The following is a 16,551-nucleotide window of genomic DNA, read 5'->3' as shown; positions in this document are numbered from 1 at the left end:
TAATCTACAATTTCCGCCGCTTTCTAATTGTTAACCTTTCTCAGTGTCCACAGCTGTAAAACAGGGATGATAACATCTTGCTTTGTAGGGTTGCTGTGAAGGCCAGGGCGGACCTTAGTTATTGGGTAATCCGTCCCTGGTGAAGGCAATGAGCCATGGATGCAAAGCGTTTGACACGCTGTCTGCTACATATTATTTGCTGGAGAAATTGTAACCAAGGCTTTTAAAAACGGCGCATACTCTGCGCCCCACCAGGCGGCACGACCTGGGCGCCTCGACCGGTGGTTCTGAGCGCCCAGATACCAGCGTTCAACCCAGCGTGGGCATAGCGCCTCTGGGTGAACTCAGCCCTCTGACCTGGGTGGTCGGAGCGACGAAGGCGAACAAAACATTCCCGTTTTGCCGCCATCCGAGCCGCCCCCGCCTCGTGGCCGGGCTCGTTCTCACCCGCCCGCGCGACGCCCTACGTACCAAAGGGCCTCTGACCAGGCCCGAGTCACCGCCACTCGCCCAATCTCCGCTGCGCTTACTGGATGGCTCCCGGCGGTGGAGGCGTGGTCTCGGGGGCGCGCGCGGAAAAACCGGACGTCTGCCCGGCGGAAGGGGCGTGGCCGGGGAGGTAAGCGGCGGGGCGTGGCACGATATCGTGGGACACAGTGCGGGCGACAGGAGGTCCAGGTTACTACTCCATCGGAGCCTGAGCCTTTGCGCTTCAGAGCGTTGTAAATTCAAATAAAGTCTTGTCCGCTCCTTGTTGTGTAGCCTCTGGCAATGGTAAAGATAGCTACAGTGATTAACCGAGCGCTTTCTACCAGGTCCTGTGTTGTGTAGTTACTAGCCCATTTAATCCTCACAGTCCTTCAGTTGGGTACTGTCATCATCCCCATTTTACACGAGGAAACTAATGTTTAGAGGCTAACCAATTTGCTTTCTCATATAAAGTCTTTTGGCTGCACAGCTCATATTCTGTCCCTAGCAAGTCACTCAATCTTTCATCCTGTTTCTTCCTGTTAGTTGCCTTCAAGTTGATTCCAACTCATGGTGATCCCATGTGTGCAAAGTAGAACTGCTCCATAAGGCTGTGACCTTTCAGAAGCTTACTGCCAGGTCTGTCTTACAGGGTGAGTTGCAACCACCAACCTTTTGGTTACTAGTCAAACACTTAACCTTTTGTGCCACCAAGGGACTATCCTATTTCTTAAAGTGGAGATAATTGCTACTGTGTAGCTCTATTGACAGAATTGGAAATACATAAAGCATCTAATGGTATCTCAGAAATAAACCAATAAAAACCCAAAACCACTGCCATCGAGTCGATTCCGACTCATAGCGACCCTATAGGTCAAAGTAGAACTGTCCCATGGAGTTTCCAAGGAGTGCCTGGTGGATTTGAACTGCCAACCTTTTGGTTAGCAGGCGTTGCTCTTAACCGCTACACCACCAGGGTTTCCATCCCACAAATAGTGATCCTTAAATCACTCCTATCCCACCTCCCTTCCCTTTCCCTAAACTGTCTGTGCTCTCTGTTTCCTTTAAAGTAGGAATCTTGTCTATCTTAAGCACTATATCCCGAGAGCCTAGAACAGTGCCTGGCATAGTAGGAATTCAATACATTGAGTAATGAAGGAACTTAACATCTTTCTCTGAAAGCTTGACTCCAACAGCACTGACTGCCATCACCCAATAATGTCTCACAATCAAAGGGTCAATTGGTCCAAACACCCTGCCAGTGTCTGAATCCCTTCCATGTCTTCTCTGCCATTTATATATACTTGGACACATCCAGTATCAGGGAACTCACTACCTCTCAAAGCAGCTTTATGCTGTCTTTGAAGTTCATTCCTGGCAGTTAGAAAGTTCTTAGATGATCTCTCTCCTAGTTCCACTCCATAAAGCCATATAAGAACAAATGTAATCCCTAATCCATAGAGCCAGATCTCATGGCCCAGTCCCTTTCCTCCTCCACCCCCTTCCTCAAGCCAAACAACATACACATAACCTAGTTCTGTGGTTCTCAACCTATTCTCTACTCCTGACACATCAGAGGAATACCCAGGCTCCCATTAGTAACCATGGCAGTGATAGCGATAAGAACATGGCCACCCTTCCCCCCAGATTACCGGGATATTCCTGGGGCACATTGTTAGGAAATCCTTGCAGATGATCCTGATTTCCCCAGTGTCTTAGTCATCTAGTGCTGCTGTAACAGAAATACCATAAGTGGATGGCTTTAACAAAGAGAAATTCATTCTCGCACAGTCTAGTAGGCTACAAGTCCAAACTTAGGGTGTCAGCTCCAGGGGAAGGTTTTCCCACTCTGTTGGCTCAGGAGGAAGGTCCTTGTCATCAATCTTCCCTGGGACTAGGAGCTTCTCTGTGCAGGAACCCTGGGTCCAAAGGACATGCTCTGCTCCTGGTGCTGCTTTCTTGGTGGTATGAGGTCCCCAAGTCTCTCTGTTCCCTTCTCTCTTTTATATCTCAAAAGAGATTGGCTTAAAACACAATCTAATCTTGTAGATCTCATCAGCATAACTGCTGCTAATCCATCTCATTAACATAGTGATAGGATTTACAACACATAGGAAAATCACATCAGATGACAAAATGGTGGACAATCATACACTACTGGGAATCATGACCTAGCCATATTGCTACATATTTTTTTGGGACATGATTCAATCCATGACACCCAGATACTGCCTTACAGTGTCATAAGCTATTGGCATATGAGTGAGGGTTTGCCTTCTAAGCAGGTGTCCTTGTGGTCCAATCTGCCAACAGCTGCTGAACCTTTACCCTGGGACAGAGCAAAGGCTAAAGAGCTGCTGCAGGGGCTTCAACCCAGGCACCTCCTGGTACTGAAACTCACCATAGCAGTGTTGAGGTGATGACATCAAGAGTTTTCTCAGCCCAAACACATATCCTCCCTTATGCACCAGGCAATCATAAACTTTGATTTGGCTCTAGCTTCTTATATGATCCCACTTCATCCTGAAAATGACCTGCAACCCAGTCACCTCTGTGTTGTTAGCATCTAGCATGATGCCTGGGACACAGTGATGCTTCAAGTTTTGTTTGATGAACAACTGAGTCCATTAGAGATGACTCCTTTGACTCCTGGATCTTTGACTCTTGATTCTTAAAATTTATTTTCTGCATATTTACTTTAAATAAATATTAATATGCAATTAAATTTATATCATGCCTCACAAATACCATTAATATTTATCCTCTATTAAAAACCTTAAAAAAAAAAAAAAAAAAGCCTCCCATAGGTCCTTATCATCTAGAAGATAAAGTTCCACCAGACATATGTTCCCCTTGGCAAAGGAGAGGAGGAAGGTAATCTAGTTATTACACCAGACTTTGTTAAAACACTCAAATTCAGGTCTGAAGTCCATACTAAGTAGCAACTAAGAAACTCTGGGCAAATCACTGAACTTTTCTTTGGTTCCTCACTGTAAAACTGGAATAATACCTGCCGTGCTCACCATACAGGTCATGGTAGGGATCAAATGAGATAGTGTACTAGTGCATTTTGTGAGCAACAAAGCACTGTACAAACATAAGAAATCATTATATTGTATGTGTTCCTGTCTCTGCCTTTGCTTGTTAAACTCTCTTATCCTGAAGGCCCAATCCTGCTTTCTTGCCATTCACTCATTTACTCACTCACTCATTAATTCAACAAATATTGAGGGCTATTTGCCAGCCCAAGGGATAAAACCTGTTGCCATCGAGTTGACTCCAACTCAGAGCAACCCTACAGGACAGAATGTAACTGCCCCATATGGTTTCCAAGGAGCAGCTGGTGGATTTAAACTGCCAACCTTTTGGTTAGCAGCCATAGCTCTTAACCACTGCACCACCAGGGCCCACCTAAGGGATAAAAAAAATAAACCATTGCCATCAATTCGACTCATACTGACCTACAGGACAGAGTAGAACTGCCCCACAGGGTTTCCAAGGAGCAGCTGGTGGATTCAAATTGCCAACCTTTTGGTTAGCAGCTGAACGCTTAACTACTATGCCACCAGGGCTCCGCCCAAGGGATTAAAAAAAACCCCAAACTAAACTTGTTGCTGTCAAGTTGATTCCTACTCTTAGCGACCCTACAGGACAGTAGAACTGCCCCATAGAGTTTCCAAGGAAGACTTGGTGGATTCGAACTAACCTTTTTTGGTTAGCAGCCATAGCACTTAACCACGGACGGAGGTGAGGAAAAGCCAGCCTAGTCTTTGCCTTCATAGAATTTAGCAACCTGTGGGGGAAGATCATCACAAACCAAACAACCATACAAAAGTAAAAGCGCAGTTGTTACATTGGCTTAGGAGAGGGAGTCCACAGGTCCCAGAACGCCTGTTGTTATGGGTGAATTGTGTTCCCCAAAAATATGTGTTGTAGATCCTAACCTCTGTGCCTGGTTTATAATCCCATTTGGGAACGGTTATCTTTGTGATGTTAATGAGGCAGGACTAGTGTAGGGTGTATCTTGAGTCAATCTCTTTTGAGATATAAAAGAAATTAAACAAGCTAGCAGAGCAGAGATGGGGAAGAGTGATGCTAACCCACATGAAGATTGCCTAGGAGCAGAAGCTCAGAAGAGATAAGGACCTTCCTCCATAGCTGACAGAGAGAAAGCCTTCCTCTAGAGCTGGCACCCTGAATTCAGACTTCTAGCCTCCTTAACTGTGAGAAAATAAATTTGTTTGTTAAAGCCATCCATTTGTGGTATTTCTGTTACAGCAGCACTAGATAACTAAGACACCTGTAATGGCCTAAATAGCCTAGAGGCCAAGTTCAAAGTCTGGTTTCTTCAGAAAGCCTTTTCTAACACCTTTTCCCCCACCACCATTTGACTTGACTTATTATCTATCTGGCTCATTTGTTATCTAATCATATGCAGTCAGGCTTTGTTATTTTATTTTCAAGTGTGCCTAGTCTTCCTGATTTTACTGTAAGTGCCCTCTGGCAGAGAAATCCTGGCACACTACTTAAATCCCACAGCACTGAGCAGAAGGCTCGGCCCACTGTGCTTCAGGCCCATGTATTGAATGAGTGAATGTAAACTGAGATCCAGTAGGGGCCGTGACTCAGGAAGGAAGGGTACCCTTCCTAAAGGGGAGCTCCAGGGGAGACAGGAAGCTGCCAAAGGCCATCTCCCCATTCCTTATTTCACAATGAGCCCACTAGCCCTGTTCTTCAGAGGGGGAAAACCTTCTCCCTAGGACAGCCAGGCTGCTGCCCCGTATCATCCTTCTTTAAAAAAATCTGATCATGTCTCTCCCCAGCTAAAAATCCCTCAATGGCTCCCAAGAGTCTTCAGAATGAAACTCTAACTCCTCAGAGTGGCATCGCATTCCTTCACGGTCCAACTCCTGCCTGTCTCTCCAGTCTCAACTTTCAAAATTCTCCTCCAACGGAAGAACTAGATGGTGCCCAGCTACCACCCATGGCCACCCTGACAGAGAACAAAACAGAGTCCCTGATGGAGCAGGAGAAAAGTAGGGTGCAGAACTCAAATTCTAGTAAAAAGACCAGACTTAATGGTTTGACTGAGACTGGAGGGACCCCAGAAGACATGGCTCCCGGACTCTCTGCTAGCCCAAAACTAAAACCATTCCCAAGGCCAACTCTTCAGACAAAGATTAGACTGGACAATGGGACATAAAATGACACTCGTGAAGAGTGTGCTTCTTAGCTCATTTAGATGAGACTAAATGGGCAGCTCCTGTCCAGAGGCGAGATGGGAAGGCAGAGAGGGTCAGGAGCTGGTTGAATGGACACAGGAAATCTGGGGTGGAAAGGAGGGTGCTGTCACAGTATAACAATGTGTGTATAAATTCTTGTATGAGAAACTAACTTGAATTGTAAGCTTTCACTTAAAACACAATAAAAAAAAAAAATGCTCCTCACACCCTAAGGTCCAGTCACATCATTCTCGTTGCAATACCTCAAAAGCATGCTACTCTCAGGCAGATGGACGTTCACACCTTCTTCCTAGAACATCTACCCGTTTGCCTGCTTCCTCTACAAAAACTCAACCGTCATTTCCCGCAGGATCCCTTTCCCCAGATTAAGGGTCCCTCCTCTGGCCTCCCACTATACCCTGTGCTCCCCACTCTCTCATGGCACTGTATTATTACTATCAGTCTATGTACCTACTAGATCCTGGAAGGAACCCAGGGCAGGGACTGTGTTCTTTATTCCTGATTCTCCAGTTCCTGCCATAGAGTTTGATATGTTGTGAGTGCTCCAAAATGTTGACTACATGAACCACAACCTGGCTCATGCCTTCCTAGGCCCACTGGAAGAAAGGGTATCTCTGATATGCTGGCAGTACAGCAAGGGCCTTGATCTGTGACAGACATCATGAGAAAGCTTTTCTTTGGTTACCACAGCAGTAATGCTGACTTCCTGGGAAGAGAAACAATAACTGGGTATTGACTTTGTCCCAGAGTTCTTTGCATGCACTGTCTCATTTTACATTTACAGATGAGGACATTGAGGCTCTGAGAAGTTAAGTGACTTGCCTAAGGTCACTCGTTAAGTCAGAGGCAGAGCCAGGATTTAGAACCCAGGGAGCCAGACTCTGGAGACTGCACTCTTAGCCACACCTGTGAGGGGATGATGGAAGTGTCTACGGTAGGAGTAAATTCCAGAACTTCACTGGCAGGTTCTTCAGCCACCCTCTGGGCCCTGCTGTACTCTACGACCTTCACATGATGTACCTGCCAGAATGTACAGTGGGACAAGCCAGCAGGGCTAGATGGGAGGGTCTGCTATTCTAGTGTGATAAGGGGTTCAGAAAGCTGGGAAGGTTTGTTTAGGAAAAGAGAAGAATTTTAGGGAACCAGATACTAATTGTAGAATATCTTACAACATATGACACAGGATTACATATTTCTGCATAACTCTGTAAGGCAGAATTTGGCCAATTTTCCACCAATTGCAGCTGTCTAAAAGTGGAAGACCCTTATAGGGAAGTGGAGAGGAGCAAATATGAGAACTGATGGGACCCAAGAAAACATCTGTAGACTTGATTTAGGAAACTTCACATTGCTTTGCCTTGGGTGATAATTCTGTACCAATGTGACCGTAAACCCAAATGGAAACTTAGGCACCAAAATCACGGTTATTAAGTGGTTATTTAAAAAAAGTGATCACAGGTACTCAATTTCTTTTTAAAAACATAAATTTAAATTTTATGGATTCTACAAAATATAAGTGAGAAGTCTGACTTGAAAAATCCTGAAAGAGAGAGAGAATGAGTAGGTGTGGCTCAGGTCCTTTCTAACTCTGAAATTCTCAGAGGTGCTGGATTCCAGAACTTTCGTCTTATACTTGTGTTTTGAGCTTGGTTATGTCAGCCCCATTGCCTGCCTCTCTCCCAGAAAGGCTCTACAGTTAAAAAAAAAAAAACTGCTCAGTTTACAGTGAAATACAAGGCAGAGTATCTTACTTAAGCTTTGAACTGCAAGAATGGCAGGGTCCACAGAAACCAGCACCCTCATTCCCCATAATCATTCTTCCTTGGTCATGTTTCATTAGCCTTCATTCAACCTCTGCTTATCTGTGGGGAAAATAAAATACAGGGTTGGGAATTAGGATATCAGATGTGGTCCCAGCTCTGCAACTGGGTCTACTGTGATTTTTTTTTTTGCAAGCACAATTTTCAAGTCACCACTTCCTTATCTACTTCACAAGGTCAAATATATGAGCTGAGGTAGGTGAAAACACTTAGAAAAGTTAAATCCATCTAACACGTATAAGGCTTTATTATTATCTCTGACCTTTTCTCCTTCTCCTACAGCTGCATATAAGGCATCGCGTTGACAACAGTCTTGGTCCTGGAGAGATGAGCATGGGTGACAGCTCTCAGCCTGAGCGGATGTCTCTGACTACCTTCCAAAGTCAAATATAAATGATTGTGGATTATCTACTGCTTTGGACCACATTTACTTCTGCTCTTGCCACTTACAAAAACTAAGAGTTGACTACATTTAGCTCTATGTTTTACTTGTGTTTTGTTACCTGAGTCAGATAGGAACTATTTCTTCCCACCCTGCCCTTCTTCCCATGTCCAGAGTCTCCCAAAGGCATAAATCTTTTCCCTTTTTGGCCACAGAGCTCTCTGATGATCAGAACTAGCCATGGTGGCATAGTCAAGAGCCTGGCAGCTAACCAAAAGGTCGGCAGTTCAAATCCACCAGCCGCTCCTTAGAAACCCTATGGGGACTGTCCTATAGGGTGGCTATGAGTCAGAATCGAATTTACAGCAAGGGGTTTGGTGTGGTTTGGTTTAGTCCTTCCCTCACCACCCACTACACCCAAACTACACAGGAAACCTCTAAGAATGGAAACCATGGAATCTCTCTTCAGCACCCAGGTCAAAGATTACTCCATCAAAGGGGTGAGACCCAAGGGACTGAAGCATTCAGCCAAGGTTAAAAGTAGATTAAAAAGTTGCAATTACCTTCTAATAACTGATTTCGTTGGGTAGATGTGTGTATCAGACAACGGAACTTTTGTGGTGGTAAAGAGTTCAGAAAGTCTAGGGGCAGATAGATCCCAATTTGTATACTGACTTCTCCACTTATTAGCTATGTGACTGCGCAACTGACCAACCTCTCAGGGCCTCATTTCTTCATCTGTGAAAAAACGGAATAACAACATCACCCACATTCTAGGCTTGTTGAGAAGATAAAATGAGAGACTGTACGAAAAGCCTTACCACAGGGCCTTGCATATAAGTGCTCAGTAAAGAGCAGCCAGGTCTTCTCCCTCGCGAGGCCTTGAACTACCAACGACCAGGGGTTGCCAGGAGTCTCGAGTGAGGACGGCGGATAGAAGCCAACCTGACTTCTTGCAGGAAACCCCCATCCGAGAAGGCCTGACCCAGGCGGGCTCCGGGCGGGTCATATTCACGGGCCTCTGGCCCTCTCACTTACCCGGGAATGGTAACGGTCCTTAACGGCAGCCAATAACGGCTCACCTGTGGCCTAGGCAATAGCAAGAGCAGGCTGAGGTCAGACCTTGGATGTTGGAGCCTCCACACCTGGAACCCTAAATTAGCATCGAACTACAATTCCCAGCATGCCATGCGGCCACCCGCGTCGGGGAAGCCGACCCCACCAACTTTGGGAGCCTTCTTTCCTCAAAGCGCGGTCGAAGGCCTAGGGCTTCCGGGTATCGCTGTGCCGCCCAATCTAGGGGACAGCCTCCCTTCATGATTTCTGGGTACTGTAGTCCACTCGTTTCCGTTTCCAGGGAGTAAGCCGCGCCTAGTAGCGGCTCATCCCTTCGCCAAAAAAACTACAAAACCCAGAAGATAGCGCAAGTTCCCCTCGTCCAATAGGAACTCCCCATGTAGCGGGGCGCGGAGCCCGGCTCTGGGAACTCAAGATGGCGGACGAGAGTGAGACAGCAGTGAAGCCGCCGGCACCTCCGCCGCCGCAGATGATGGAAGGGAACGGAAACGGCCATGAACACTGCAGCGATTGCGAGAACGAGGAGGACAACAGCTACAACCGGGGGTAATGAGATCCTCGGAGTTCAGTTCCCGTCCAGTCTCCCACAATCTGGGGTGCGGGGAAGTCACCCGGAGCTTAGTCTAACCCCACCCCTATATTCTTATTGGCTAAGGCATTGGGATCTTGCCTGGCGATTGGTTGCTGTCTTTGTCATTCACGAAGGGTGGGTGCTTAGTATATTGAGGGCCGGAGACATTCAATAGTTTTTTTATATAAAAGTTCTTCTGTGTAATATTCTACTCGTGTGTTTCAGGCGCATCTGAGGAAAAGAACAATTTGGACGATGGTTTTTGATAGCACAACACGGGGCAATCCAATGACAGTACAGTTCAAAGGGAACGTTATCTGTAGAGGTGTATGAACGAACTGATTAGCAATAAACGAATAATAAAGCATTTCGCTGCAGTTCACCTTCAATGAGGAAATTCATCAAGCTATACAAACCATAATTATGTTGTAAAATATCACTATTACAGAATCCCAAAATGTATACTCACCTTATAAATCCTGGGTAATTAACTGTATGATAGTGTTTTGAGTTACACGTCCGTTGCTCCAAATAATCCATGTTTCCTGAACAATATATAATTAGGTCTTCCAGCATCCTTGTTCTACTAACTTTGCGAAGTAGCCTCAAGCTTGAAGAAATTGAGTGATGTTGCTTCTTGGACAGTTTGGAAACTGTGGATTTAATACTCACACTTTAGAGTATTGCTTATTAGTAGCTGTGCATTTCTTCCTCAGGAGGAAGAAATGCATCAGGCTTTTGAGTGATGAGTTCTTTTAAGCCAAACCCTATCATTCTTCTTTCTTCACATTCTTATAGGGGCTGGCTCTCTCTCTTTCTGTATATCTAATCAACTGTATTTACATATATATTATTAGTCATGAGACACTGTTTTGGCTGTGTAACTTTTTCTGAGTCTGTGGTAGTCTGATTTTTCATAGCCAGCTTGTCATTTGTAGTGTTCATGGTAGCCTCAGAGGAAGAAGGTTGAGGTTTTTGGATAAACTTTTTTTTTTTAATTCTGCTCTCTAGTGGGGACTGGAGAGTGAAGGAATACTTAAATAGTTTATAATCTGCTTGTTGTGATAAATCCTTAGGTTAAAAGATTTAGCTTTTATGTTCTTCTGAAAGCGTTAAAATTCACACAAAGAATGTAGAGGGAAAGGCAGTGTGCCAGATTTGGTTTTATAAGGCTGTGTTCTGTTGGTGTAACTCACAACAGTTCTAGTGTAATAAAAGCCTTGTTTAGAAGTTTGAGATTCCTTAGAAGAGCTAAGAAAGAGGAAGTAGGAACAGGAAGAAGGGAAAGTGTAGCTGTCCTGGGTAGAGGTTGGAGTGAGAGATGAGAGTTACTAAATGTGAAAGTCATTTCAGAAGTGAAAATAGGGCTTTTTCATTGCTCTTTGTATAGTTTGCTTTGAGTTTTGTCTGCGTAAGCTATCACTTTGACCTGTGTCTATACTTCAGTTGGTTTTGTTCCCTACATGCTATGAATCACTTTGCAAAACCGTTTGGCAGAAAGTGTTTATAGTACAACAAAGTGACAGCCTAAAAAAAACTTTGGAGGTGTTTTTGTTGTTGTTTTTGTACATGGTTATGGCCTGGGTAAGGAGCCTTGGTAGGGCAATGGTTAAAGCAATTGGCTGCTAACCAAAAAGGGGTCGGTTTGAACCCACCAGTCCCTCCACGGGAGAAAAATGGGGCAGTCTGCTTTCATAAAGATTTGCAGCCTTGGAAATGCTATAGGGCAGTTCTATTCTGTCCTATAGGGTCACTCTTGAGTAGGAATCTGGTTTGTTTGTTTATGGTCTGGGTGCGTAAATTAAGTTTATTAGCATCCTGAATCTAGAGGTCTCTGCTGGAGGAGAGAGTCCAATTCTGTCACTTAGATAATAGAATCTGAGGTAGAATCAACATTTTTCAATTACTTGTTAGAGGAGGTTTGGGAAGAAGCAGCGTGGCATGGTGGGAAAAGCATGGACTTTGGAGTCATTTAGACCTGGGTTCAAAGCCTGCTTCTGACACTTAATAGTCCTGTGACCTTGGGAAAGTTACTTAACCTGAAGTTGTTGTGGGGATTAAATAAGATAACATCTGGAGTGCAGCCCTCTGACCTTGCCTCCTCCTCTTTCTTCAAATCTTCCCTGATCTGCTTCCCCTAGCCACCTCCCTGCTTTTATCACATACTGTATTTTTCATAGCTTTTATCTTAACAATAATTAAATAACCCACTGCCATGGAGTTGATTCCGACTCATAGCAGCCCTGTTGGACAGGGCAGAGCTGCCCTGTAGGGTTTCCATGGCAGTAATCTTTATGGAAGCACATCTTTCTCCCATGGAGCAGCTAATGAGTTTGAACCACCAGCCTTTTGGTTGGCAGACAAGCGCTTTAACCACTGCACCACCAGGGCTCCAATTAAATAACATTTGATAATTTTGTTTAATGTGTCGGATCCCTCCTGCATCCAGTTGTAAGGTGTATGAGAACAGGGATTGTGGCCTTGAGATGCTTCACATTTAGTGGGCATTATTGAGTATTTCCTGGATGAATGAATGGTAAGTGTCAAGTGCCTGACACAAATTTTAAAGTAGTTTCATTTCCCCTCACTGAGTGAAAGGATGTGAGATTTTTCTTACATACACACTTTCTTTCCCCAAAATAGTCTCATTGTAAACTTGACTACAGTTTTTGTGCCAAACCAGCAGAAATCGAGGATCCTTCAATTTGTGGTAGAAGCTTCTGCTTCTTGAAATTGTTTTTGTCTTTATTGTTAGTTGCTGTTGAGTCTCCTCTGACTCATGGAGGCCCCATGTACAACAGAATGAAATATTGCCTGGTCCTGTACCGTCTTCACAGTTGTTGGTATGCTGAAACCCATTGTTGCAGCCACTGTGTATTTTGAGTGCCTTCCAACCTAGGGGGCTCATCTTCTAGCACTATATCAAACAATATGCTGTTTGGAATCTATAGGGTTTTCATTGGCTAATTTTCAGATATAGGTTGCCAGGCCTTTCTTCCTAGTCCATCTTAGTCTGGACACTCCACTGAAACTTGTACACCATGGCTGACCCTGTTGGAATTTGAAATACTGGTGGCATAGCTGCCAGCATCATAGCAACACTCAAGCCGCCACAGTATGATAAACTGACAGATGGGTGGTGGTCTTTACTTAATGTTATTTAAAATGTTTTCAAAAGTCATGTAAGAATTGAAAGGGAATTCCTCTTTTTAATGCTAGTGTTCTAAAGTACAATATGCAGTAAAGGTTAATGAGAGTTAAAACTATCTCATTCTTTTAGGATTTTCTTTCAGGATGGGTTCATAGTGCTTTACACTAAGATGAGTTACATTCATGCACTGGGTTAATAGGAAATGCAGTTGTGCTAGTTTCTTATGTGTCTTTGTGTCTAAGTTTAGTTCTTGACTTTTCCAGTCATGTGTTTTCTCCATAATCAAATAAGCATAAATATTCGGTGAATATAAAGCTTAACATATGCATATAAACATGTTTTTAGGTACAAATGCGTACATATACATTGTATATATGGTACGTGTATATCTGTCTACAGTTTTTATCTATCAGCTATTTTTTTAAAAAATCCACTCAAGAGGAAAGGTCAGCATTTTTCCCCCAGTTACTTGCCTGACATAAGTTAGCCTCAGCAACTGAGAGGAGAATCAGAAGGAAATAATTTTATACTGTATATCTCTGCAGTTCTGTGGCTCTGAGCAAGCAGAGGGCTGTTTAAAAGTCTGTATTCATCTGTGTGATTTAATTTGCTTGCTTGTTTTTTAGTGAAAGGCTTTCAAGAAGTATTGCTAAAGAACAAACCTTGTCAGTAGGCAGTAGATTTTAATTTTGGGGTAACAAAGCTTATCTGGGTGTTTAAGAACAGGAAAGAACTTTTAGACTATTTTGTTCCTAGGATTCTTTTGGAATTTATTTTGTAGCGTCATTAATACCATTGAGATGTCAGTAAGCCATGTGTCAAGCAAGAGCCCTTTGATAAAGAATGCCTCTTCGTCCCGCTCTTACTGCGTGAATGGGGACAGTTAGCATGAATTCTTATAAGTTTTTCTCACCTGTGGATCATAATATATTATTTCTTGTGAAGAAACTGAAGAGAAAAGAAAGATCTTTTTGAAAGTAAATTCCATAAAACTATCCTCATTTGCTTTTGTTTTATTCTTTAGATTTTCCAAGAGTGGTTCTTTCCCTGTTCATTTGATGGCTTATAGCTGCATCTAGCTCTTGGAAAGAAGAAATCTTTTTAGTCCTTATTTATTCTTCCCCTTCAAGCTTTTAGTTTTTCAAAACTAGATCAAAGCAGAAACGAAAAAAGAAACTAATCAAGAGCTGCTTCAAAGAGAACAGACTGGAAAGCAGAAGAAATGAAAAGTAAAGGAGAGCCTATTTCAGGGAGACTGCTCATGGCAAAGTGGTTTTGCTGATTTTTCACATTGTTACTAATGTGCTCACCCCTTTATTTCCCAGCTTTACTAAGTCTGCAGTTAACCCTTTCCCTGCAGAGTTCATAGATTTTAGTAATTTTAGGAGTATGCCTCTGCAGCTCTTCCTCTTTAATCTAGTATCTGAAACCCTAATTCTGCATTGCAAGCCTCTCTTCTAATTACTGGAAGAAGGTGCCCTTGTGATTGTTGTATTAAGGCTCACAGAACTTGGTGTTCTCTGTTGAAAGCGCCAAAAAAGCAAAACTAAACTAGAATTCTTCAACAGGGTCAGTGCTTCAAAAAATTTTCTGGTGCTTCTGACTGAAAAGCAGGTGAGGATTCACTAGTGTTAAGTGTTAAATAAATGTCATCTGTTACTGTTATTACTGTGTGTTGGCACTGTGCTAAGCCCTTGACGTGGATTATTTTATAGAGACTTATAAAGACTGTGTGATTTAGTTTTTGTTGTTAGGCTCAGGATCTGCACCCCGCCTCTCCCTTTCTTACCTCAGAAGGTCCATTCGGGATTCTTGCTGGATTCTTATCCCTACTGCATTAACTTCTGCATCCTGAGTCTGCAGTGGTATATGAGTCCTATCTTTGGATCCGTTCAGAAACTCATGGACTTTACCAAACTCGGGAGCCCCTTGGTGGTAGAGATGGCTGGCCCCTTTAAACACTCCTTGATAGACAGTATCTTTTTCAGATGTCATTCTGGTATGTGAAATTGCTGCCAGCATTGAGTCAGTGCTCAGAAAATTCCTGGCAGTGGTCTCTGAACAGTGTTTGATTTGACCTTGGAGTTGCCTTCTCAGTCTAGCTCACCAAACAAACCCAAAGGATGGGGATTCTACAGTTTTGTCTCATGCCTGTTTAAAACAGTTTAGTATATCGGAGCTTTTGTGACCCTGAAAATGGTTATCCTTTATGAAGGGAATTGGCTTGTTCACCCTCAAATCTCTGGGTAATTAACCAGGGAGGATAGAGGATGGCAGTAAAAATAATCTTCGTAATCCCGTCGCACGACCTGCTGTGCTTTTCACAGGACTTCTAGGATATCCTGATGGCAGTAGTGAAGTGTTTTTGTTTTTCTCCTCATTTTGAATTCACAAGCATTTTTAAATATAAATAACTAATTGGTGGAAATTTGTAGTTTGGATATTGTGTTATTGCATTAAGTGATCCTGTAGCCACAGCAGTAGAGAATAGGCAGCTGATACTGCATGATGCATGCCATTTGGCTTCCACCTGGTAAATGCCACTTCATTCACCTCTCTTTGGGCTTTCTGAGTGCTAGTAGGATTGCTGATCATATTCATCAGTAAATTGACTTGCCAGAGGATCTCCTAATGTGTAACGGTAGAATCAAAAGGATATTAGAAACTAAGTTTATCTTAGTAAGTTTCTCTGGTAAAGTTGAATTTTAGCCCAAAGCAGTAACTTCTAGTTTCTGGGTAGAAAACAAGTGACTAAAAGTTGTGATTTTTTTTTTTTTCCTGAACTCTTTATCTCAGTCGAAACTAGTCCTGTGACCTGTGTTTAAGACATTTGAGGCCATCTGAAATAGTTACAGCAAAGCTTTTGTATTTTAACTTTTGTAGGAATAGGACAGGCCCTAAGGAGAGGAGACAGTGAATAAGAAAGTTGAGAATTTAAAATCTCAGCCAGTGGCTCAAAAGAGCACAGCATTTCCACTGCTTTCATAGACTAATAACACAGCTGTCCTGTGGAAACATTTCTAAAGATGTTTTGCTGACCCTCTTTTGGGCTTTGACTTTTCAGGGTTTTATTTTAGTCTGTTATGCCTGGAAAGCTTCAGTCAAGCATGTATTTGTTGAATCCTTTACTGTGTTCTCAGCACAGCTGAGAGGTGCTGTAGGAAAAAGCTGTATAGTGGTCCTTAGGTTCAGAAAGTTTGTAATCTCATTGGGAAGCCAGAAAACACATATTATTATTTATAACGTATCGAATTGTTTAGAAGACCGTGATTTTAGAGCGGAGTCCGTCGGTGGTGCAGATGGTTAATGTGCTCAGCTGCTAACCAAAATGTTAGAGGTTTGAGTCTCCCCAGAGATGCCTTGGAAGAAAGGCCTGGCAGTCTACTTCTGAAAAAAAGCAGCGCTTTGAACTGGTTCATTTCAACCTCCTGCTGCGAATTTGCATTTCCACCCCAGATATACTGAATCAGAATCTACATTTTAACAAGATTCCCCGGGGGATTCTTAAGGATCCCCAGGTGATGTGTATATAACAGTCACCCAGGGATCGTGTTAAAATGTAGATTCTGATTCAGTATATGTGGGGTGGTGATGCACACTCTCAGGGGGCTTGAACTGAAACGAATTGCTTTTAAGCCCTGGAAAAAAATCAACAATTGAAAACCCTATGGAAGAGTTCTACTCTTATACACATGGGGTCACCATGAGTCTGAGTCGACTCGATAGCAACTAGTTTTGCTTAATTTTAAAACAGTGATCAGTGAGAGCTAGAGTAGTCAGTGGAGGCTTTCTGGATAACATGGATCACTCTCCTCATTACCTGTAGTTACCTGGTCCTC

At 43.3% G+C, this 16,551-nt stretch overlaps 1 protein-coding gene and 1 long non-coding RNA gene across 4 annotated transcripts in view; one reads left to right on the top strand and one right to left on the bottom strand.

Annotated features, from left to right (window-relative positions):
- Positions 1-610: 610 nt before the first annotated feature.
- LOC111820175 (uncharacterized) lies at positions 611-9,165 on the bottom strand. Of its 3 annotated transcripts, none has more exons than XR_002823721.1 (5): positions 8,735-9,165; positions 8,477-8,651; positions 7,794-7,905; positions 7,463-7,573; positions 611-765 (listed from the first exon to the last, which is right to left on the bottom strand). It is a non-coding gene; the product is annotated as an uncharacterized LOC111820175 (long non-coding RNA). The 3 variants fall into 3 exon arrangements; XR_002823722.1 differs by lacking the exon at positions 611-765 and adding an exon at positions 4,192-4,261; XR_002823720.1 differs by lacking the exon at positions 611-765 and having other exon boundaries at positions 6,638-7,573.
- Positions 9,166-9,324: 159 nt separating this feature from the next.
- NMT1 (N-myristoyltransferase 1) overlaps positions 9,325-16,551 on the top strand; it is a 30,816-nt gene continuing 23,589 nt past the window's right edge. Inside the window, exon 1 of the mRNA XM_004374277.3 lies at positions 9,325-9,536. Within this exon, the coding sequence (XP_004374334.1) occupies positions 9,406-9,536 (131 nt within the window). The 5' untranslated portion in view covers positions 9,325-9,405. The remainder of the gene's footprint in view (positions 9,537-16,551) is intronic.

The sequence above is a fragment of the Trichechus manatus genome, unplaced genomic scaffold (genome assembly GCF_000243295.1).
Source record: "Trichechus manatus latirostris isolate Lorelei unplaced genomic scaffold, TriManLat1.0 scaffold00028, whole genome shotgun sequence".
NCBI lineage: Eukaryota > Metazoa > Chordata > Mammalia > Sirenia > Trichechidae > Trichechus > Trichechus manatus.
This window is presented reverse-complemented; position numbering and strand designations above follow the sequence as displayed.